This window comes from Rhinatrema bivittatum, chromosome 4, assembly GCF_901001135.1.
Source record: "Rhinatrema bivittatum chromosome 4, aRhiBiv1.1, whole genome shotgun sequence".
NCBI lineage: Eukaryota > Metazoa > Chordata > Amphibia > Gymnophiona > Rhinatrematidae > Rhinatrema > Rhinatrema bivittatum.
The window spans coordinates 86,951,654-86,976,864 of record NC_042618.1 but is presented as its reverse complement, the minus strand read 5'-3'; the positions used below and the strand labels follow the sequence as shown (position 1 = coordinate 86,976,864).

General features: G+C 45.8%; 1 protein-coding gene across 1 annotated transcript in view; it reads left to right on the top strand.

Moving 5' to 3' along the window:
• BBOF1 (basal body orientation factor 1) overlaps positions 1-25,211 on the top strand; it is a 375,496-nt gene that overhangs the window by 112,411 nt on the left and 237,874 nt on the right. The window contains exon 4 of the mRNA XM_029597441.1: positions 11,746-11,826. Coding sequence (XP_029453301.1) covers positions 11,746-11,826 — 81 coding nt within the window. The remainder of the gene's footprint in view (positions 1-11,745; positions 11,827-25,211) is intronic.

Below are 25,211 nucleotides of genomic sequence, written 5' to 3'. Positions count from 1 at the left end.
GTTCCTGTTGGCGTCTGGGTCTTTGGAACCCTGCCTTGTCTGGACCATCCTCGGCCCTCCAGTACTACTGCTGGTTCCTGGCATATCCTTGCCTGCATCAACTGTGAGTCGTCACACGGAGGCCTGCCTAAGTCCAGCCGGCCCTGGCACCCAAGGGCTCAACCTAAGGGGAACATGGGCTGGTATTGGCAAAGCTTCAGTTGGCCTTCGTCTCTTAGCCTGCTCTGCCACCCGATGGTGGGGACCCATAGGGCTTGCCCTGCAGGTAGCGTCAACTCCACCTCGGGCCAAGGGTCCGCCATCAGCGCAACAGATTGCCAAGGCCATGGGTTCGGCGGAGCCTTCCGCCCTCCAGGCCATTCCTGGCCTGGCCTTGAAGATACAAGCAGCGATTTCTAGAGGCATTGGCCTCTTCTATCGAACGTCTCCACGCTCGATTGGATACTCATGCAAAGTGCCACAGCTCCGACATCTGCTTTAGTCAGCCCACTGCCTGCAGACTCAACCCATCAGGGCTTTGCTGGCCCTACTCGCTCTACCCCCCATTTTAACGGAGATCCTTGGTCTCTGCAGAGGGTTTATTAACCAGTGCTATATGCAGTTTGCTCTGCAGCCATCCATCTTCCAGCATGAACTGACAAAGGTGACTTTTATTCTTTCTCGTTTGGAAGGCAAGGCTTTGGCGTGGGCTTCTCCCTTATGGGAGCATTCAGACTTTCTCTTGCAAGAATTGTCACTTTTAGTGACTATCTTCCGTCGGACCTTCAGCAATCCTGGCAGGCAGGCTGTGGCCAGTACCCATCTCTTACGTTTATGTCAGGGTCAGAGACCTCTCAACAACTACACCATTGGATTTCGGACTCTAGCCACTGAATTGGTGTGGCAAGAGGATTGTCTTCGAGCCATTTACTTGGACGGCCTTTCATCCCAATTGAAAGACTAACTCGCAGTTCGATAACTTCCGTCCTCTCTGGAGGATTTAATCGACTTGACAGGCCGGATTGATCACCGCCTCCAGGAATGTCTCCGTGAAGTTTGGACACCCTGACATGTTGCTATGGAGCGATCCCGCTCTCCTCCTCCATGAAGCCCACTAGTAGTGGGATTAAATCTACCATCGAGTCGGAGGAACCTATGCAGCTGGGTCGTGGAGGAATCTCTCCGTCAGAGGAACTTTGGGCTTGTACCTGTACTGCGGGGCTTCCGGCCACTGCCTTCAGACTTGTCCTGTCCATCCAGGAAATTCCCAGGCCTAAGTTCAGTTGGGGTCCTGAACTTGGGCACTACTACTTCGACCCCTCAATTATCACTGCCAGTTACACTAACCTGGGACTCCCATTCTTTCTCAACCATGGCTCTAGCTGACTCCGGAGCTGGTGGGAGTTTTATCTTGAAAGACCTGGTACACCTCTTAGCCATCCCTACTCATGCCATAGAGGTCCCTTTGCTGATCGCCTTCATCCATAGTGATCTGCTACCTGGATGGATCTCTCAGATTACAGCACCTGTTTGATTACTCACCGGCGCTCTCCATGAGGAGGAGATTGAACTTCTCATGTTGGAGAAATCCATTCACCCCATAGTCTTGGGGTTGCAGTGGTTCCAACACCACTCTCCCCAGTTTGACTGGGGAGCTCTGCAGCTCACCAAATGGAGTCCTGCTTGTTGCCAACAATGCCTGTAGAAGGTGGAGCCTTCATCTGTGGTCCCCCTTGCAGTAGCCGTTTCTGGCCTTCCATCTCCCTATGGGGACTTCGAGGATGTCTTTTCTAAGCAGAAAGATATCCTTCCGCCTCTGTGTAAGTTCGATTGTCTGATTGACCTGCTACTGGGTACTACCCTTCCCAGGGTAGCGAGATCTTTTTCGATCTTTTATACATCAAGGTCATTGTGTATCTGGATAATATCCTTATCTTCTCAAAGGACCTATATTCCCATCGAGCCGATGACCGCACCATGCTCCAACCGTTTCGCGAAAGCCACTTGTTTGCCAAATTGGATAAATATTTATTCAAGAAGTCCAGTTTGCCTTTCTTGGGTTATATCATTTCCCAACGAGGATTTACTATGGACCCTAGTAAGCTAAAGGGTATCCGCGACTGGCCTCAACCAGTGGGCCTACGGGCACGCCAAAGATTTCTCGGTTTCACTAACTACTACCGTCATTTCATAGCAAATTACTCTGTGCTGGCTGCACCCCTCACGACCATGACTAGGAAGGGCAGCGATACAAAAAAATTGGTCCCCTGAAGCTATGGCTGCCTTCCATGACCTTAAGAAAGCCTTCTTTTCCGGACCTTGTCTGCACCACCCGGATCTAAGCCGCCCCTTCATCGTCGAGGTAGATGCCTCGGCTACTGGAGCTGAGGCAGTTCTAAGTCAGCACTGCACTCGAGGGACTCTCCTTCCTTGTTCCTTCTTTTCCCACAAGTTCTCCAGTACGGAACAAAATTACAGCATTGGAGACTGGGAATTGCTGGCCATTAAGCTTGTCCTTGAGGAATGGTGCCCCTGGTTGGAAGGCGCTCAGCACAGATCTACTGTCTATACCGACCACAAGAACCTTGAACACCTTTGGCATGTCCAGCGCACCAACGCTCGCCAGGCCCGCTGAGCTTTATTCTTCTCTCAATTTGATTTTGAGCTCCAATACCATCCAGCGGAGAAGAATCTGCGAGCGGATGCCCTGTCTCGTTCTTTTGACCCTGATGGCATTCATGAAGAACCCGGCCATATCATCGATCCTGCTTGCATCTGCCTTTCCACCAACTTCACCGTCCCAGCCGGAAAAACCATTGTGCCTCATCGGTTTTGAGAGAGAGTCCTACGCTGGGCACACAACTCCAAACTTGATGGTCACTCTGGTCGTGACTGGACCTTTGGGCTACTACAACGTTTTTATTGGTGGCCCACCGTGGTTTCTGACACCCGTGCCTATGTGTATTCATGTGTCACCTTTGTCCAGCAGAAGCCTCCTGTTGGCCAAACTTGGGGCCTTCTCCAGCCATTGCCTGCACCTGAAGAGCCGTGGACTCATCTTTCTTTTTTTTTTAATTATGGTTTATTAATTTCTTATACATTTTACAATGATAGAAACAAAGAATAGTTATGGGTTACAAAAAGCAAAATTTCTAGTAACAATCAAAGAAAACTTTTACTTGTAATTCCAAGTTTTAAAGTCCACTTTATAGGGGAGCTCAAAAAAGAAGAATAATAACAAAGGATCACAATATTTGTATAATGGAGGAATAACATAATTTTCACCAGTTAACTAACCCCAACTGGAGCTATCAATATGTACTCACCCTCCCTTATCTACAAGAAATAGCTCTAGGTGTGCAGGTTCCATAAAGATAAACTTATTTTTAAGAAAGGTGACCAAGCACTTGCACGGAAATTAAGAAAGAACGTGGCCTCAAGGCCAAGTACTCTCTGTTTCATTGTTAGGAACTGCTTACGCCTTAACTGAGTGCTTCTGGAGACGTCTGGGAATATCTGGACCTTTTGGCCACAGAAAGAGAAATCTTTACTTTTAAAATACTTCTGAAGAACCAGATTTGTATCTTGCTCAAGAGCAAAAGCCACTATAAAGGTGGCTCTAGTTGGAATATCATCCATAGATGACTCCAAAAAAGATGTTAAATTTGGGCTATCTATGGTGATAATATCTAGTTCCCCTTCCCGTGGATCCTCCTCTCTTTTCATACTAGACATGTAATAACATTTAGATATAAGAATATCTTTTGTAATACTCAAAACTTCTTTACATATTTTTTAAACATTTCCTGACCTTTCTTATGACCTGAAATTAATCTGGTAATTGGAAAGTTCAAAAGTCTCAAATTTTTATTTCTCATAACATTCTCAATCCCTTCTAGTTGCTTATAAATCATTAGGGAGTCCTTCATAAAAGTAGTCCCTGATGTTTGTAATGATACTATTTGTGAAGAGGTGGTCACGCTTACTACTTCCAACTGCTCAATACGCTTGCTGTGGTCTTCCAGCATATTCCTGGTCTCCTTGGAGAAATTGGAAGATTGTACCATGGACAAAGATAGCATCTTTTCCATTTTATTGACAGCTCTCCAGACATCCACCAAAGTTATATTATCAGGGTTTGGTATCTCTGTCTCTAAATCTGTAGACAGAGAAATTTCTTCCTGTCTAGGTGGAGTACTCCCTCTGGTAACTGGAGATGTTGAAACCATCAATTCAGGGTTAGTACATTTACTAGCCCCATTTCCCACAGAGGGTGTATTGAGGTCCTGGTTTTGGGCAGAGCTAATAGAGGCCCCGGAGGAGAAGGAGATATCAGGAATAACCTCTCTAGAGGACTGACTCACCCGTCTGAGTATGTGTTGGTCCATCGGTCCTCTGATCACATTTCCAACGGGGGTAGACGCCAAAGGTCTTATTTTTCTCTTTTTCCCCATTGGTGGCCGAATCTCAGTCGATTTCCAGCAGAGAAAATTTTGCCCAGGGGCGCGCCCCTTTGGCGCGTGGCTTCGGCAGCGCATCGGTGGCTGCGCGCCGATTTAAATATGTGCAGCAGGCAGGGCAAAATGACGTCAATGTGGAAATCAGCTGTAAACTCAATCGGGTTGGTCCCTCTCATCCGGGCACTTTTCAGCGCGGCTCCTCCATCGGCGGGGCTCCCCAGACTCATCTTTCTACAGATTTTGTCGTAGACTTACCGCCATCTAAGGGAAATACTGTAATCTGGGTCATCATAGACCGCTTCTCCAAGATGGCCCATTTTGTGCCTCTGCCTGCCTTGCCCTCGGCCCCAGAGCTCGCACGTCTCTTTTTCCAACACGTATTTCATCTCCATGGCTTGACTACAGATATCGCTTCAGACAGAGGACCTCAATTCGTCGCTCGCTACTGGTGCTCCTTCTGCAGAAAATTTGTTATAAACATCAGCCTAATGACTGCATACCATCCGCAAGCCAACAGCCAGGCCGAGTGTACCAATCGCTCTCTGAAGAATTTCCTGTGGTCTTACTCCAATGATCAACAGGATAATTGGGCAGAGCTCTTACCATGGGAAGAATTCTTACACAATTCACATGTGGCAGCAGCAACCAGAGCTTCACTTTTTCCATAGTCTACGTCAAACAACCGCGGCCCCCCTTACCAGTTCCATTGTCAGTGCCTTTCCCAGCAGCTCAGGCCACTGCCGATGCTCTGCAAGTCCTCTGGAATCAAATGAACGTCTTCATCAAGCAGCCAAGAAAGCCACCGACTCACATCATCGCCCGACCCCAAAATTCCAGCCAGGCCAAAAGATCTGGTTGAGCACCCATTACATTCGGCTAAAACTACCTTCTCAAAGGTTTGCTCCCAGGTACATTGGTCCTTTCCCTGTGACCTGGTGTATTGGACCAGTCACCTACCAGCTTCAGTTACCACCCACCTTGGTATTCATAATTCTTTCCATTTGTCTCTGCTCGAGCCAGTGATATTTTCTTGGCCATCACGTAGAACCCCTGCGCCATCTCCAGTTTCCACCGAGACCGATACTACTTATCGGGTTCAAGAAGTACTCAAGGTCCATAGAAGAGATCGTTGTTGGGAGTACCTTCTCTTATGAGAAGGCTACAGACCAGAGGAAAACTCCTGGGAACCAGCCAATAACATCTTGGGCAAGGCCAGACCTCCAAGGGGGGGGGTACTGTTATGCATCCCAGCCGTGCTAGGCCCTTGCCCAGGCCTACTCACCCCAGGAATCCAGCTGCCAGCTCCTGTTCACCTTTACTTGCGGTGGTGGGCAGTCGCCTCCATCCCGAGAGCCTGCAGCCACCTCTTCCGCTTCTGACTCCTGCGTGGTTCCTCCTTGCGCCCGGCAGCTCTCTCCGCATGGACTAAGGATTGACACCACTGCCCTGCTTCCTCCGGGCCCTGGCTTAGGCATGCGCGCGTGCCACTCGCTCACTCTTAAAGGGGCCGCAACGGGAAAGTAGCCCGTGGCCCCGGATGAGGACATCATTGGGCCTCTGTATAAAAGGCAGGGCCCAGCCACTCATTCCCTGTCTTGCAACAGGTTCTCCACGATTGCTCGTCTCCTCATTGCTTGTTCCTGGTTCCTGTTCCTGTTGTCGTTACTATCTCCTGTTCCTGGCGTTGTTCCTGGTTCCTGTACCTGATTCTCTGGTATTGACCCCTGATTCGTCTGGACTACGCTTGGACTGATTCTGTGGTATTGACCCCCCCACTTCATCTGGACTCGCTTGATCTGATCTCCTGGCTCTGACCTCAGCATTGCTTCCGATACTGTGCATTCCTGCTGCCTGCCCTGACTCCAGCTTGCCTTGGGCTCTCCTTGTATCCTATGGACCTAGCCGCTCAGGCTTCGGCCTAACTTTACCTGGATGCCTCCTGCTCTCCTTTGTTCCTGTTGGCGTCTGGGTCTTTGGAACCCTGCCTTTTCCGGACCGTCCTCAGCCCTCCAATACCACTGCTGGTTCCTGGCGTATCTTTGTCTACATCAACTGGGAGTCATCACACGGAGGCCCGCCTAAGTCCAGCTGGCCTCTGCATCTAAGGGCTCAACCTAAGGGGAACCTGGGTTGGTACTGGCGAAGCTCCAGTCGGCCTCCGTCTCTTAGCCTGCTCCGCCACCCGATGGTGGGGACCCGTAGGGCTTGCCCTGCGGGTAGCGTCAATCCCACCTCGGGCCAAGGGTCCACCATCAGCGCAACAGTCTCAGGTTGCTGATCCCTCAGTTTTGTTAATGGAAAATGTATTTATTTATTTAATAATATTTATATATCGCTTCACTGATTAAGAATTGCTCAAAACAATGTACAACATATTACAAATAACTATACATATTAAAACACATTCATAATAAAACTAAAAATATTAAGAATTAAAATAATCAAAACATTAATGAACTCAACCTAAATAAAAATAGAAATACAAAAAATCATACCCACAGACCTCACTCTTCATTCCTACTCAATAATAGCCACATCAGGGTGTTAAAAGATTGAGACATAAACCAGGTTTTCAGTGATCTTCTAAACTTTTAAAAGTTGATTTCCTCCCGTAATTCAGGGGAGATTGTTTTAGACTGCTGGAGCACTGTCTACTAATGATCTTTTCACAATCTTAATTGTCAGAAACATTTCACTGGAAGTTTTTGTAGCAAAATTTCACCTTTGATTTAAGGATCTACGTGACTCATGCCATTTCAATCGTTTCTTCAAATTTACAGAACCAGTTCCATGCAAAGCCTTAATGGTAGACTCAAACAAATTTGCAACAAAAGGAAACTGGTAATCAGTGGAGTTGGAGTAGAAGTAGACCAGCAGAAGTAGCAATGCGTGCAGCAGTATTTGGGATTATCTGGAGTTTATGTATTAACTATCCAGGTACACCTAAATACAGAATATTGCAGTAATCTGTGCAAGGTAAAGTGAATGCATACATCACTGCTTTCATTGCTTGAAAATCTAAGTAGGGACATAACTGCCATACTATTTGCAGTTTACCATATGTTTGATGTAGGATACAAGTTACTTGTTTTTCCATGGACAAATTCTCATCTATGATCAACACCAAAGATCTCACCTCTTTTTTTGGAAGCAATTCAAATCCTCCCAACATTGGATTTTTTAATAAGTGATCAGGATCCACTCTCAATAGTTCCATTTTTGAACAATTTAAAAACATGGTGTTCTTTCTTAGCCATCCGGACACTGTTTGCAAGGATAGATTTAGCCTCACGACTGTGTTTTCTTGAATACATCCCAGTGGACCAGGATATGTATATCATCTGCATAGATAAATATAATATAATAAAATCCTGGACCACTTTACCAAAGAGGCTAAAATTATGTTAAATAGGCTTGGGGATAATGATGAACTCTGTGGAAGCCCTGTCTGCATATCAATGCATGCAGATTTTTTCCCTTGCCAAAACACAAATTGTTCATAAGATCATAAGAAATTGCCATACTGGGTCAGACCAAGGGTCCATCAAGTCCAGCATCCTGTTTCCAACAGTAACAACAGAGTTTAAATATTTTTTGTATGGTGAGTGGTAAGGGAAAATGTCCTTGATCTGTTCTGCACCCTTTGTTGGGGGAGTTTCTGTGAACGCATGATATTGTAGAACTTGAGGTGCAGGGTTTGTATTGGGATTCTGTCTTATCCTGTACAGACCCCAGACTTCACTCTGAATAAATTTACTGGGAGTTTTCTTAGATGGTTGTGATTGGCAGGGATTTCTTTGTTTAGAAAGTTGTTCTGAGTAGGCAAGCCACTTTCATACATGCCTGGCATCTTGTGACAATGGTGGAAAATATTTGTAGAGGCACGGTCAGGTCAACGCCTTTTTGCAAAATGGAGTTGACTGAGCCTGGAGCAAGAGGACACTCTGGGCCCCACTGACAACTAATGCTTCCATTTTGAAGTACAAGGGGATTCAGGAGTAGGGGTGGGGATGAGGGTAGGGGTGCCCTCCCCTAGACTACTAGGGTCTTGTTTTATGGATGTGGGTTGGGGAGGCCACTAGAACCCAGGGATAGTTTCTTATTTGGATTGGGGGAGGGGGAAGGGATGGAGATTGCTGGGGGAGTCTTTGGAAGGGGGCTTGAAAGGAAAGGGGGGAATGTTTTGAATACAAGTGGAGGGGTTAGGGAAGGGAACAGGCCATCGTCGTGTGGTTTTAGTTGTACTTTTTTGCCTTTTTGCATGGGCCAAGTCTGCTTTGAAAGGTGTGGAGGGGCGGGTGAGTTTGGGAGTTGGGGTGTATTTTACACTGCTTGGCCAAGTTGGGCTGCCATTACAAAATTAGGGCTCATATTGTGTCATGACTTTTTGTTGTGTATTTGTGCTGCGCTAAAAATCGCATTGCAATATTGCTGCAGTATTTTGTCAGGGAGGTGCTCAGTATCACAGTGAGGCTCCCCCACCGGGATATTAGTTCTCTCCCATAATAAAAAGTTGCAGCTTTGTAAATTTCCCCCTAATTTAACAAAACTGACATAAAACTAATAATAAACATTGATAAAACTGACATGAAACTAATAACTGATATGAAACTAATAATAAACATTGATAAAACTGAATTAATCATCCTAGACAAAAAGAATAACAACGCCCTCATGAAGCCACTCATAACAGATAACCCAAAAACTGTAATCTCACCTGTCGCCCACGCACGGAATCTAGGAATTTTTGTAATTCTCCTGTTGTAATCCTCTTGTTAACCTACTATTAGCTTCCCCACCTGAGGTAATCCTCTTGCTAATCTACCATAAGCAATCTCTATCCCCTTGTATACCAGATGCTTACCCTCCTCCTGCCACAGAAGTAACTCTCAGTACCTCAGAGAAGGTGGTGGTCATTTCGGTTCCGTTTCATTCTCGTACGTTATTTATATTATATATTAGCAGTTTGTATTTAACATCTTGGGTCCCAGTTCGATGTAACCCCTGTTCTATGTAATGTTTTCCAATTATGTTAGCACACCGCCGCCACGGCACGCCGTGACCGGGACTGGGTGTCATGGCCGCCGGCCACGGCAGACCACGACTGAGGCCGGGCCAGCGGGTGCGCAGGAAATAGCTTACCCGGGACGCCGGGTAGTGCCGAGGGTTCCTGCGGGAGCAGGCAGCCCCTTCCTTCTTCTGACGGCCATCGCCATTGCTGGGATCAGCGGCGTGGCTCCGCGGCGATCCGGCTCCTCCTCCCCAGCTCCTAGGAGCTGCGCGCGCGGCTGATGGGTATTCTTAAAGGAGCCATGACAGGAAGTGTCATGGCTTCCTGTACTTAAGGCAAGGGCTGAGCGTTCAGTCCTTGCCTTGGTATTGAGGTTCCTGCCTGAGTGTGTTCCTGTGTTCCTGGTTCTTCGTTCTTCATCCCGTTCTGCTCCCCTGCTCCATGGATTGATTCTTGGCTGCTGACTTCTGGACTGGTGGAAGTGTCTTCTCCTGGCTTGATCCTGGTACGGCGTTGGACCCTTCTCCTGGCTTGACCCTGGTACGGCTTTGGACCCTTCTCCTGCTTAGACCCTTGACTGGACTCGGACCCTGCCTGTGTATCGAACCTCGGACCGGCTTTGGACTCTTCTACGATTCCCGTCCTCAGACCTGCTTCGACCTGCTTGGAGCACCAGCTGCCTGGAACCCACAACCTGCAGGAAGTGCCTGCATCCAGACCTTTCTACAGTCTTCAGAGGAGTCGCCTAAGTCCCAGCGGCCGGACCCCTACAGGCTCCTCCTGGGGGGGTTGCGTGCTTCCAGGGTGAAGTCTTCTATCAAGCCCCTCCACTCCAAGTGGCCTTGCACTTCGACAGTAGCTATCTACCTCGAAACAGCAGGGGTCCACTTTCATAACATTAAGTTGTTTCACTGTAAACCGATGTAATAATGTATTTTACATGAATGTCGTATAAAAAAGGTTCAAATAAATAAATAAATTGCCATTGACAATGAATTTTCACTCAAACTCACATAACCAACAAGATTAAAGAAGGATACCACAAATTACTGACACTCAGACGTCTCAAACCATTCCTCACCCATGAAGATTTTAGAACAGTTCTTCAACTACTTATTTTCTCTAACCTTGACTACTGCAACGCTTTTTTCCTCGGACTACCTCTCTCAACCATACGTCCACTCCAAATATTACAGAACACAGCTGCAAGAATTCTGACTGGATCAAAAAAACAGGAGCACATAACACCAACTCTAATCTCGTTACACTGGCTCCCAATAAAATACCGAATTGAATACAAAGTATTGACAACACTGCACAAAATGATCATAGGACAGCAAAGCAATTGGCTAAGCAAATACATTGTAACACACAATCCAAAACAGAACTTAAGATCAAGGAACAAAGACCTCTTCAAATCCCCCACGCTAGGAGCACTCGCGAAACTCAATGCGTGAGAGAGCAATATCCAATCGCCAGCCCCAACTATGGAACTCAAATACCAATGGAAGAAGAAATCAACCAAGCATTAAACGTTCAAAAAAAGAGTTAAAAACCTGGCTGTTCACAAGAGCATACTCAAACTAGCAATTAAGAACTAGTAGAATTAATTAACCTTCCAGACTGTTAAGTCTCGGTGATGTTGATGTAATATGTTACATTTTATTAAACCGTTATGATGGCGAAACCGAATGACAGTATACAAAACACCTTAAATAAATAAATAAATAAAAACAAGTGGCTCTGCCCCGGAATGACCCGTGCTCCCCAAATAGACTTTTTAGCTGAATACAATATTATCCCACTAAGTGTATATTATCCCACTAAGTGTATATTTTATTTTACTTTACCTCTATTAGATTGCAACAACAGAGGACCAGACTTAAGTGTTAATTTATCTTATAGCTGATATACTTAAAGTAGACCATGACTTATCACAACCACTAAATAATATTTAATATGAAACTATGTTACAGTATTTGATGGGCACCTGTTTAGTTAATATAACTCAACACATTTAAGTTCGAAATTATGTGCCTTATTGTGAAACGTTGTGACGTCAACTAGCTTAACGATGGTATAGAAAAGATTTTAAATTTAAATTAAATGAAATGACCATGCCCGGATATTCAAAACAATGCCATGGAGCTAGCTAAGTCTGAACTTATCCACCTGAGTGGTGCTGAATATTGTTCCTTTTATATTTCTCACTGAGCTGTAACTTCTTTGCAGGTGGAAACTACACCAGGCAGTTCAATGTCTTAACAATCCAAATTATGATAAAAAATCAAATGAAATGCGAGTATTAAAGGAGAAATGAAAGTGATCAAGGAGTTCCGGAAAAGGAAGGCTCATATTGGAGAAGGAGTGGAAGATGTGAGTTTATTTCTTGTTTTTCTTCCCTTTCTTGAAATTATACAGAAGCATCCAAAGAGCCTGCCAGGTATATTTATTTATTTATTTATTTATTTAACAGTTTTATATACCGAAATTCTTGTAAGGGTTTACAAATCAGTTCGGTTTACATTGAACAGAACAGTGCTTCAGTAAATGAAAGCAATTACATTGAACATTGACAGAGCTTCAAAATGTGGAACAATTACAAATAACTAAAATAAAATATCTTATTAAACCAAAAACAAGCAAATACATTTAAACCATTTGTACAGAAAACAATGTCTCAACGAGAGTAAATATAATACATATGTTATCGCAGAGGCTTAGGTCTTGGACTAAGAAACAGAAACTAGGAGGGGTTGACGGCTAAGGTATAGCACCAAAACTGAAATCTTGGAACAGAGGGGCATAAGTGTGTCACTTGTACAAATATAATAAAAACGGCTAGTGGAGTGAGGATTAGGTGATGGTGAACGTATTGAGGCAACAGGAGCTACGTAGAGGAGCAAATCGTGAACATGAACTTTTTGACTAAGGAGATATGAAATGAAATAGGAAAAGTAATAAAATACTGCTGAGGAACGGGGAGGGACTTTAATTCAGAGGATTATCTGAATGGGAAAAGAGGCCTGATTGAACAACCAGGTTTTGAGTCTGTTCTTAAAAGTAACCGGCAGTGTTCTTAGCCGTAGGTCTGGAGGGAGAGAATTCCAGTGTTTTGGACCAGACGCTGAGAGGGGCTCTCATTCCTGAAGTTGTTTTTTGAAAGGGAACTTGGAGGGTGTCTTTATATGCTGCTCTTACCGGCCTGGATGGTAAGTGCAGTCTGAGAGGGAACTTGAGATCCAAAGGTGTGATGTTGAAAATTGCTTTGTGGGTGATGGTTAGAACGTTGAACAGTAGTCTGAAATTGATAGGGAGCCAGTGGAGGATCTTCAGAATGGGGGTGATGTGGTCCCATTTTTTGGATCTGGTTAGAATCCTGGGCAGCGGCATTTTGTACCATCTGTAATGGCTTGATAGTATTTGCAGGGAGGCCGATCAGGAGTGAGTTGCAATAGTCTATCTTTGAGAAAATGATTGCCTGAAGTACTGTACGGAAGTCTTGGAAGTGGAGGAGAGGTCTGAGTCGTTTTAAAACTTGGAGTTTGAAAAAGCAGTCCTTGGTGGTGGTGTTGATGAAGCTTTTGAAGTTAAGTTGTTTATCCATGAGGACTCCTAAATTTCTGACTTCGGAGGAGAAGGAAGGAAGGGTTGCAGGAAGTGGGTTAAACTGTGTGAAATTGCTGTCGTGTGAGATAAGTAGATATTCCGTCTTTTTTGTGTTCAGGATCAAGTTAAGGCTTGATAGAAGGTTGTTTATTGACTTGAGGCAGGTGTCCCAAAACTCGAGGGTTTTGCTTAATGATTTGGTAATTGGTAAGAGAATTTGTACGTCGTCTGCGAACAGATAGAAGATTAGATTAAGACTAGTGAGGAGATGGCAGAGAGGGAGGAGGTAGATATTGAAGAGGGTTGGGGATAGCGAAGAGCCCTGGGGAACTCCCAACGTAGAGCCGACAGGTAGGGATTCTTCACTGTTTGATTTTGACCTTGTATGTCCTGTTTTGAAGGAATGACTTGAACCAGCTTAGGGCGGTGCCTTTGACGCCGATGTCCGATAGACGATCTAAAAAGATAGGCGTGGTTCACCGTGTCAAAAGCCAGCAGAAAGGTCGAGGAGAATGAGAAGACTTGGTTGTTTTTTATCCAGACTTGTGAGGATGGTGTCTGTAAGTGTGATTAAGAGTGTTTCAGTGTTGCGGGCTTTTCTGAACCCGAACTGATATGGGGAGAGGATTTTGTTGTTGTTCAAGAATTCTGTGAGTTGCTGGTTTACTATTCTTTCCAAAATTTTTGCAATGAATGGAAGGTTTGCAATAGGGCGGAAGTTAGCTGGATCATCCGGGGAGAGATTCGGTTTTTTTAGCAGAGGTTTTAGGATAGCAAGTTTAAGAGGGTCTGGTACATGACCCTGTGAGAGCGAACAATTGATGATTTTTGCAATATGTTTGGAAATGGTACTAGGAATGGAGAGAAGCAGGTTGGATGGAATTGCGTCCAGAGGGTGAGATGCAGGTTTGAGCTTTTTGAGAATAATTTCTATCTCCAATGAAGAAGTAGGTTCGAAGGTTTCCAGATTAGTAATTGGATGAGTGGTTGCAGTAATAGGGGTTGGAGGGAGAGGAGTATTGTTGTTCGTGAGCGGAGTTACGAGGTTTAGAATTTTCTTTTTGAAGTAAGTTGCTAGTTCGGCTGCTTTACTTGCGGCTTGCTCATCTGGAACCGCAGTAGGTGATGGTTTGGTGAGTGAAGAAATAAGGGAAAATAACGCTTTTGGGGTCGTAGATGAAATGATGGATTTTTTGAGAGTAGAAGTTTCTTTTGGTGCGGAGGATGGCGATCCTGTATTGATGCATAAGTGTTTTGTATGCCGTCAAGTTACTTGTAGAGGAAGGGTTTTTGCGCCAAAGGTGTTCTCTGCTTCTGAGGACTCTCTTGATGGATTTAAGTTCCGGGTGTACCACGGTTTTCTGTTGTCCATATTTGAATGAAGAGTTTTTGTAGTTAGTGGGCAGGTGAGGTCGGCCACTTTTTTCGTGATATTGGACCAGGAGGCAGTGGCCGAGTCTGCGTCAGTGAGGTCGAGGAGTTCTAACTCTGGAGTTAGGTGATTGATAAGTGTATCAGGGTTACATAGCTTCCTATAATGGATTTTGGTCTTTGAGACTGAGAGTGATAGGATTGTGATTTTTTAGAGTGGTGGAGATAAGCTTGTGATCAGACCAGGGATAGGAGTACAGTGGTGTGCCAGTTGAGGGGGAGAGGCTCTCATTTAAAAAGATCAGGTCCAAGGTGTGTCCTGCTTTGTGGGTAGGTTCGTTGATAATTTGTTTGAAGCCCATTCCGCTCAATGAGTTAAGAAATGTGTCGCAGCTAGAAGACAGTGGGGACTCATCCACATGGAGGTTGAAATCTCCCAAAAGGATGGCAGGTTTGTCTGAATTAATATGTTTGGCTATGAGCTCTATTAACGGGGAAGGGTCTGACTCAAGGTAGCCGGGAGGGGCATAGGTAAGGGCGATTTGTAGGTTGTTAGATTTGAAGATGGCGAGTTCCAGGGGGGGAGATGCATTTGCCCACTGAAGAGACAGTCTAAGTTTTCTGTTTGCAGCGAGAAGCAGACCTCCCCCTCTCTTCTTAGGTCTGGGAATAGAGAAGAAGTTGTATGACGAAAGCGGAAGTTGGTTGATTAGGGCAATATCTTCTGTTTTTAACCAGGTCTCTGTGATGGCACATAGGTCAGGTTGGGATTCCAAGAGGTAGTCATGGAGGAGGTGAGTTTTTTTTGTGAGGGATTGAGCGTTTAATAGAGTTAGGGTGAAAAGGGAGAGACCTAGAAGTTGGTTCAGAGGAGATATCATGATTGGGGTTAATCTCTTTTGTAAGAATGATGGTGAGTCGGGGATATTTGCTGAGTTGCTCCTGGTTTTGTGAATGATTGGGATGGTAAGAGAGATCATGGTTCGCGCGCAATGGAGGCCGGTGAATGGGAAAAGGTGTGGGTTAGAGCGGAATATCTCAAAAACAAAATATCGCAGGAGGAGTTAGTGTGGGAGAGAACTGGAACAAGACGAGTGGTTTGGGACATATGGGAGTTACTGTTACGAAGAGTAAATGAAATAGATGGATTGTATCACTGAGAGCTGCCTTGCGGAGCTGCACTAAGGAGCGCACAAAGGGGCCTGCCCCTTTGTCGCGCTCCTTCGGCGCGCTCCTTCGGCGCGCAGCGCCTAGCAGAGCTCAGAATTTAAAACTTATCAAGGCCGGCTCTGATAGGGTGGTAGCGAAATTGCTGACGTCAGGGAGGGTCTCCTTCCTGGTAGGCTGCGTCTCGGATGGGCGGATCGGAGGGCCTAGCCGCGTGGCCGGCGCTGGAGCCTCGGAGGTGAGTGCTGAAACTGTGCGGCCTTGCCCCGACGGGCTTCAGCGCCGGATGCGCAGGCCTGCAGCTACAGTCCGGATCGAGGAGCGGCGGTGGCGATCGCGGTAGGTAAGGGACGCCGGGCGGAGCGGCTGGGGTTTAAATCCCCCGCTTACCGCAGATGCTGACGTCAGGGAGGGTCTCCTTCCTGGTAGGCTGTGTCTCGGATGGGCGGATCGGAGGGCCTAGCCGCGTGGCCGGCGCTGGAGCCTCGGAGGTGAGTGCTGAAACTGTGCGGCCTTGCCCCGACGGGCTTCAGCGCCGGATGCGCAGGCCTGCAGCTACAGTCCGGATCAAGGAGCGGCGGTGGCGATCGCGGTACGTTATCATACTTATTTAATTTGAGTTCATTTAATGTACAATTAAGTTATGAAATTTAACACAGCACCATAATTGTATGCTGGGAAAGAAGGTGTTTGGGGAGGGGATCATTTGGGATTAAGAATTCATTGCGGGACATGTTGTATTTCTTGTTCTCTTGTGGGTCAATAATGTGAATTATATGTTTGCACTGAATGCTTATTGCTGCCTTGTATGTAATTTTTGGTATAAGAAACTTTAAATTGAACAAAATAAGAGCATAATGCTGGGGGTTTCTATCCTGGCACCAAGTCTGTGGGTTCAAAATATGGGCTGTTAAAAATTTAGACTGGACCAAGCTCGAAGACCAAGGAGTGCGTTACTGTGCAGGAAACTCTCTCTTTCCTCTGTGACCATCTAACTACCACCTAAGTGGAACTCTGGCCTTCGAGGACTTCTTCTTTATCAAACCCACACCCTGGGATCCAATCAAGAGAGTCTCACACAATAGGTACTGTTCCAACTGGGGTACCAGCAGTAAAACAACAATGGATGAGTCACAGGATTCAAACTAAAGAAATCTTAACAGCCTTGTATACAACAGATACTGAATCTTGATAGCAACAATGAAAAACATAACTTCCTCAGCACCCTGAGCACGTGAAAATAACCTACAATGGACCCCATAGATAAGCCAGGTAGTACCCACTAGAAGCCCTGAATCCATCAGCGTAAGAGTCTTCCTGGCAAGAAAATGTTCTTGTAGATAGCTGTGTCCAAAATTGTATCAGGGCTCTTGATAGCAGACTGGGCTCCAGCACCTATGAGTAATCATTTCTTGCACTGGCATCCATCTTAACAAGAAAGGCCCTGCTGAACTAGAAGAACCAGCAAGCCGTAAAAAGTAAACCCAGAATAAGAGACAGGCCCGGTTCCCTTTGGACCTACAAATATCTCCTCAAACCTAGCACTCTGATTTATATACAGTATTAGGACCATACTTCCTGTTAATCCGGTTTTTCTTAAATAACAACTTAGGCAGTCTTCTTACAAGAAAAGAACTTTTATCGAGAGGAGTAAAAGGAAAAACTACAGAAGCCTTGTTTAAAAGCAAATAAAGTACAAAGAGTTCTGTAGGTACTGGGATCTAGTCTTTGCCTGCTGCCAGCAAAGTAACAGAAAAAAGATGCCAGCCAAATGTTTCCCTGTGGAGCACAACTTTATACAATTCTTAACTTTTGCAAACCAATATTTTCTCCTTGCCCTTATATGGTATCACTTCCTGTTCTTTGTTCTATATTCCTGCTTCCTGAGGCACGCTCATCACAGTGCTTGATATCTGTGAGTTACTTAGCATATCTAGATAGAATCTCTTCATGTGATTAGGGTTAAAAGTTCTTAGACCCTTGCATAGGAAATGATAGGAAATTCTATCAAAGGCTTTGCATACAGGCTATTTCTTGAGATCTTTGAACTGCATCTTTAACTTATTCTCATTCCTCTATAGGCATTTATACCTGTTACGACTGTCGCTGCCCGATGTCTCCACTCTGCCCTCTTTACCTCTCTGGCGACTCCACCCACGGTTGACGATTGTTTGGCTGCCACGGCGTCTGCCTGCCGTCCTCTCCAGCGTCCCCGGTCCGGCTTGGGCGTTGCCTCCCGCCATGCTGTCCAGCTGCCTTAGGGCGCACTCGCTGAGCGGCCCTGCTTCAAATACTTTCTTTGGCGTGAACCTCAGGAGTGTCCCCCCGTGATGACGTCACTCATCCCGGATACAAAAAGCCTACACTACTGCTAGCTAATCGAGTTAGCAAGGTCAGGTATTCGTACTGGTGAACTCCTTACGGTTGGATAGGATTCGCTCTCCGTACCTAGCTACTCTGCCTCTCCATTATTGGACTTTCTCTATTTGGGGTACCCGCTCCTCGGGGGCCTCTCTCTTCTCTTTCAGGTCGCTGTCTGGAACTGGTACTCGCTCCTCGAGGGCCCATGTTCCCGGACTCGCTGCCTGGACTTCACTTCTGCCTGGAAGATACCGCTGCCTACACCATCAGTGAGTTACCATCTACTTCTCTCAGAGCTGTTCCCTGGAACCAGGTACTCGCTCCTCGAGGGCCTGCCTCTACTCCAGCTCCTGTGTTCCCTACCGAGAGAAACCGCTGTGTGAGTACTCAACCAACGAGGCTCTGTTCCAGAACCCTGCATATACTTCATTGTACTCATTATCTCAGTTTCTCTTCATTACAGCATAGCCATTGCAGGATCATTGTTCCAGAGCTCTAAGGGACTACAAGCCCAGCCGGGCTTCATCTTTGCTCACTACTGCCACCTCTGGTGGCTCCTCAATACTGTTAATAAAAGATCTGTGTTGTGTGTCCTAAAGCTGAGCCTGACCTGTGGCCCCTCATGGGACTTCCCCCCGTGGGCGTGGTCAGCAGCCACAGCGTCCAAGGGTCCACCCAAAACCTTACAAACAATAACAGTTTGCTAACTCCATGGATCTGGCACAGCTCATTGCCCTTCAGGCCATCCCGGGCCTGGCCCTGCACTTTTCTGAACAGCAAGACGCATTGGAGAAACTCACTTCAGCGTTTCATCAGTTGCACACACAGAAGACCCAAGGCGCTAATTCCAGCAATGAAAGTCAGATACATGAAGTAACTTTAAAGACTGCTGTGTTTCTCGGGAGAGATTCAGAAGACCAGGGGCTTTTTAAACCAGTGCTGCATGCATTTTGCATTACAGCCTTCTCAGTACATAAGAACATAAGAAAATGCCATACTGGGTCAGACCAAGGGTCCATCAAGCCCAGCATCCTGTTTCCAACAGTGGCCAATCCAGGCCATAAGAACCTGGCAAGTACCCAAAAACTAAGTCTATTCCATGTAACCATAGCTAATGGCAGTGGCTATTCTCTAAGTGAACTTAATAGCAGGTAATGGACTTCTCCTCCAAGAACTTATCCAATCCTTTTTTAAACACAGCTATACTAACTGCACGAACCACATTCTCTGGCAACAAATTCCAGAGTTTAATTGTGCGTTGAGTAAAAAAGAACTTTCTCCGATTAGTTTTAAATGTGCCCCATGCTAACTTCATGGAGTGTCCCCTAGTCTTTCTACTATCCGAAAGAGTAAATAACCGATTCACATCTACCCGTTCTAGACCTCTCATGATTTTAAACACCTCTATCATATCCCCCCTCAGTCGTCTCTTCTCCAAGCTGAAAAGTCCTAACCTCTTTAGTCTTTCCTCATAGGGGAGTTGTTCCATTCCCCTTATCATTTTGTACCCCACAGCTTTTTCCAAGACTACTTACATTCTATCTTATCTTGATGGAAGGGCATTGTCTTGGGCCTCTACACTGTGGGAACACAAGGATCCTATTTTGCAGGACATAGATGGATGTTTGGACTTATTTAAATCCGTTTTCGATGATCCTGCTCGAGTGACTGTTGCCGGCTCTGCTCTGGTGGACCTAAAGCAAGGCAACCAACCACTGGCTGATTTTGCGATAGAGTTTGACTCTTGCTACAGAGCTCTGCTGGGACCCCAAATACCTGAAGACCCTGTTCTTCAGAGGCCTGGATACTTGCTTGAAAGATGAGCTGGCTGCTAGTGAAACATCTGACTCGCTGGATGAACTAGTGGCTTTGGCTACTAGGATCGATTACCGGCTTCGTGATCAGGTGAAAGAGGTCCGGCCTAATAGAGGACTTGGTCAGAAGGAGGCTAGTGCTAAACCTGCACCTCGGATGGTTCCAGTAATTCCTGCTGCCAGTGGAGATGAACCGATGCAACTTGGTCACGGACATTTGACTTCCAAAGAGAGAAGACTTCGGAAGAGGCATGGTCTATGCATGTACTGTGGACAGACTGGTCAGGATGTCCCAACATGCCCAATTCGTCCGGGAAACGGACAGGCCTAAGTCCTGCAGGAGGACTGTTCTTAGGCCTTACTACGCCCTCTCCTCCACTCTCTCACCCAGTCTCTTTGATCTGCGGACCGTCTAAGGTTCAAACTCTTGCCCTGGTGGATTCAGGGGCAGGAGGCAACTTTATTTTTCGATGCCTAGTGGAACATCTGAGGATTCCCCCTCGTCACCTTGAAGGTTCCACTACGCCTATCCTCCATCCATGGAGAGCCCTTACCGGGTGACGTGACTTGCCAAACTGTACCGGTAACTCTCCGCACCGGAGCTCTCCATACTGAGTCAATTCCCTTCTTTGTGTTAGAGAAGGCCATGCACCCTATCGTCCTGGGATTACCCTGGTTGCAGTCGCACCAACCCCAATTTGACTGGGCATCCTTGGAACTCTCGTGCTGGGGCCCAGGTTGTCATGGGAAGTTCCTTAAGGAGATTGCTCCTGTCATCTGCATGCCTACTACTCCAGCGGTGCCAGGATTGCCGCCCCAATACACATCTTTTAGTGATGTGTTTTCCAAAGAAGCTGCTGACATCCTTCCTCCGCATAGGTCCTATGACTGTGCCATAAGACTGAAACCCAATACTGAACCTCCTAAAGGACGTGTCTATCCACTCTCAGCGATTGAGAACAAGGCGATGTACGAATACATCGAGGAGAATTTACAGAAGGGGTTTATTAGACCATCGAAGTCTCCAGCCGGCGCAGACTTCTTCTTTGTGGGGAAGAAGGACGGTACCCTACGTCCTTGTATCGATTACCGAAGTCTGAACGAGATCACGATTATTTATTTATTTATTTATTTATTTAATACTTTGCTATACTGACCTTCATGGTTGAGGACCATATCAGATCGGTTTACATTGATCTGGGGAACTGTAATAATAACAATATTTAAGCAGGAAGAATAAAAAGTTACAATAAACAAGGATAATAAAACTTGGAAGCACAGAATGCTGGAGAAACAAAAGGCCTAGGAACGCAGTAAACAAGGAGTATAACCAAAAGTATAATCAGGGGTGGATCTTGTTAAGGACTAGACGGTAGTGCGGAGTATTACTGAGCTCCATTGTTCAGGAGGGATGCTTGTTCGTCTCGAGAAGGATGCTCAGTTGTCTCAGTCGTCTAATGTGTATCGGAGGGATCTGAGAAGGCTTGGCTGAAAAGCCAGGTCTTAAGTTTTTTCCTAAACGTTAAAAGACAGAGTTCCAGTCTAAGGTCAGATGGGATGTTGTTCCAGATAGCTGGGCCTGCTGTCGAGAAGGATCGATCTTTGGTCGAGGTGAGGCGTGTGGCTTTTGTAGGTGGGGCCTGTAGGGTTCCTTTATAAACTTGTCTAGTCGGTCTGTTGGAGATATGGAGATTGAGAGGGAATTCAAGATCCAGATGCAGGTGGTTGTAGATGGATTTGTGAATTAAAGTGAGTGATTTGTGAAGGATTCTGTAGCTCACCGGGAACCAATGTAAATTACGGAGGATGGGGGATATGTGTTCTCCACGGTTGGTGTTGGTCAGGATTCTAGCTGCAGCGTTCTGTATCAGCTGTAGAGGCTTTGTGGTAGAGCTGGGGAGACCCAGAAGGAGAGCGCTGCAGTAGTCTATTTTAGCAAATAGCAAGGCTTGTAGAACTGTCCTGAAGTCGTGGAAGAATAGAAGAGGTTTAAGTCTTTTTAGGACCTGCAGTCTATAGAAACAATCTTTGGTTGTGGTGTTGATCATTTTCTTTAGGTTTAGGCGATTGTCGATTAGAACCCCGAGGTCTCTTACATGGGTATGCGTGAGCTGGGTGTTGAAGATGGTCAGTGGGAGTGGGTTGTCTTGGTTGGAGGAGATGAGGAGGAGTTCGGTCTTAGATGCATTAAGAACCAAATTAAGACTGTTGAGAAGGCTGGTGATCGATTTTAGGCAGTTGTTCCAGTGCGTGAGTGATTTTGCGATGGATTCTGTTATCGGAATCAGAATCTGCACGTCATCTGCATATAGGTAATGTATTAAGTTAAGGTGTGTTAGAAGCTGGCAGAGGGGGAGGAGGTAGATGTTGAAGAGCGTGGGTGATAAGGAGGATCCTTGAGGTACACCACGAGAGGACCTTGTCAAAGGAGATTCTTTATTATTGATTTTAACTTTGAAGCTTCTATTACTGAGGAAGGACGTAAACCAACTGAGGGCTGATCTAGATATGCCTATGTCTGCTAGTCGATTCAGGAGGATGGAGTGGTTGACGGTATCGAATGCCGCCGAGATGTCTAGGAGTACTAGGAGAAAGGAGTAGCCTTTGTCTAAACCCATAATGATATGGTCTGTTATTTATTTTATTTATTTATTTTATTTAAAAAACTTTTTTATACCGGCATTCGTAGGACACATCATGTCGGTTTACAAATAACTGAGAAAGGAAAGGAAGTTACAATGAACAGGGGAGGGGTTAACTGGGTGATATACAAAGAAGAGGAGAAGAGAGTCAAACAGGCAGCGTTACAAAAAGAACCAATATACAAGGTTAATTGGCATGTGCTGACAAACTCCAGGAGGAGGGACCATATATCTCCAATCCTAAAAGATCTCCACTGGTTGCCTGTTCACTTTAGAATCCTCTACAAATCTCTTTCCATAATATACAAAACCATCCATCAACACACCCCACTCGACTTACAATTCCCATTCCAAATTTATAACTCCGCCAGACCAACAAGAGACACACTCAGAGGATCTCTTCAAGTGCCCCCAGCCAGATCTACCAAACACATTACCTTGAGAGATCGGGCCTTTTCAACAGCCGGCCCCCTTCTATGGAACTCCATCCCACCGGACCTTAGACAGGAGCCCAGCCTCCCAACCTTCAGGAAGAGACTTAAGACCTGGCTGTTTAAAAAAGCTTTCCCGGACACCGATTAATTCTATTCAGCCAGATTCTACCACTTCCACATGTAAAAATGTTATTACTAATGTAAATACCTATACCTAATGTTATTCTCTCCCTTTTCTTCTCTCCTCCCAGTTCTTTTACCTTGTTATTTGTAACTGCTTCCTTCTACACAAATAGGTTATTGAATTGTTCACTGTACACCCCTGTTATATGTAAACCGGCATGATGTGTTTGCAACATGAATGCCGGTATATAAAAATTTTAAATAAATAAATAAATAAATAAATAAATGTGCACTTGAGATCTTTAGTATATGAAACTTATTTACAGTAGGACAGGGGCCGGTGCACCTAAGAATGATTAAGGGGGGGGGGGGGGGGAGGGAGGGAGCGGAGGCGGGGGGAGGTGGGGGTGGTGGGAACCGGGTACAAACGGTGATAGTTTTCAGGGCGAAGTTGATGGTGGTGTGGGGGAGAGGAGAGTCAAACAGGCAGCGTTACAAAAAGAACCAATATACAGGTTAATTGGCATGTGCACTTGAGATATTTGGTATATGAAACTTATTCACAGTAGGACAGGGGCAGGTGCACGTAAGAATGATTGAGGGGGGGGGGTAGGGAGGGAGGGGAGGTGGGGGGAGGTGGGGATGGTGGTTAATAATATGAGAAGCGTTTCTGTACTGCGGGATTTGCGAAATCCGTATTGGGATGGGTATAGGATATTGTGATCTTCTAGATAATCTGAAAGCTGAGTATTAACCAGTTTCTCTGTTAATTTGGCTAAGAACGGGAGATTCGAGATGGGGCGGAAGTTAGCAAGTTCTTTGGGGTCTAAGTTGTGCTTCTTGAGGAGGGGTTTAAGAGAAGCGGTTTTTAAGCTGTCTGGGTACCTTCCTTGGGTTAACAAGCAGTTTATAATATTAGCTAGAGGTCCAGAGATCCTGTTTGGAATCAGTAGTAGCAGCTTGGAAGGGATGTTGTCAGCTGGATGGTTAGACAGTTTCTATCTCTTGAGGAGGGATTCGATCTCCCCGGGGGATGTAGGTTCGAAGTTGTTGAGCTTGAAGGTGTGAGTGTCAGTGAATGTAGAGCAGGGGGTGGTGTTGGTAGGTAGAAGTGCTAGAGTATTCGCAATCTTCTGCTGAAAGAAAGATGCAAGCTTGTTGGCCTTAGATTGTGCTTGATCGTCAGGTATCATTGGTGGGGAAGATTTTGTGATTTGTGACACATAAGAGAAAAGCGCTTTGGCGTCATATTGGCGGTCGTGGATTTTGTTTGCATAATATTCTTTTTTTGATTTTAAAATTAAAGACCGCTACCCCCTGCCTTTAATCTCAGAGCTGTTTGACCGGCTTCAGGGGGCCAAAATATTCTCAAAACTTGACCTGAAGGGGGCCTACAACTTAGTTCGCATTCGTAGTGGCGATGAATGGAAAGCAGCCTTCAACACTCGAGATGGCCATTTTGAGTACTTAGTTATGCCCTTCGGCCTGTGCAACGCACCCGCTATATTTCAGAACATGATGAACGACATCCTGCGGGACCTGCTGTACAAGAGTGTCGTGGTATACCTGGATGATATCCTGATATTTTCCCAGGATTTTCCCACTCATCTAGAGGATGTCAAGCAAGTACTACCCCGACTCCGTGAACACCGGCTCTATGCCAAACTCCCCAAGTGTGAATTTCATAAAGACTCAGTGCCTTTTCTTGGCTATATCGTGTCTAAAGATGGCTTCCAGATGGACCCTCAAAAGCTCGAGAGTATCAAAAATTGTTCCCAACCTTCCAGCCTGAAGGCCCTGAGATGATTCCTGGGGTTTACCAACTATTATAGAAGCTTTATAAAGAACTACTTTTCTTTAACAATGACCCGCAAGGGTGCCAACGCTTCAAAATGGTCTGCGGAGACCATTTCTACGTTTGAGAAACTAAAGACTGCCTTTTCCACGGAGCAATGCTTGCGGCATCCTGACCCCAGCAAGCCCTTTGTCGTAGAAGTTGACGCTACAGCGTGGGGGCTGTATTGAGCCAGACTGGAGACTCTAAAGCCTTACGTCCCTGCTCTTTCTTCTCACGACGTTTCTCCCTGGCAGAGAAGAACTATGGGATCGGTGATAAAGAGCTCTTGGCAATAAAGCTTGGATTCGAGGAATGGCGGTCTTGGCTCAAAGGCGCTCAACATCAAATAACCGTATTCACGGACCACAAAAATCTAGAGTATCTCTGCCATGCGCAATGTCTT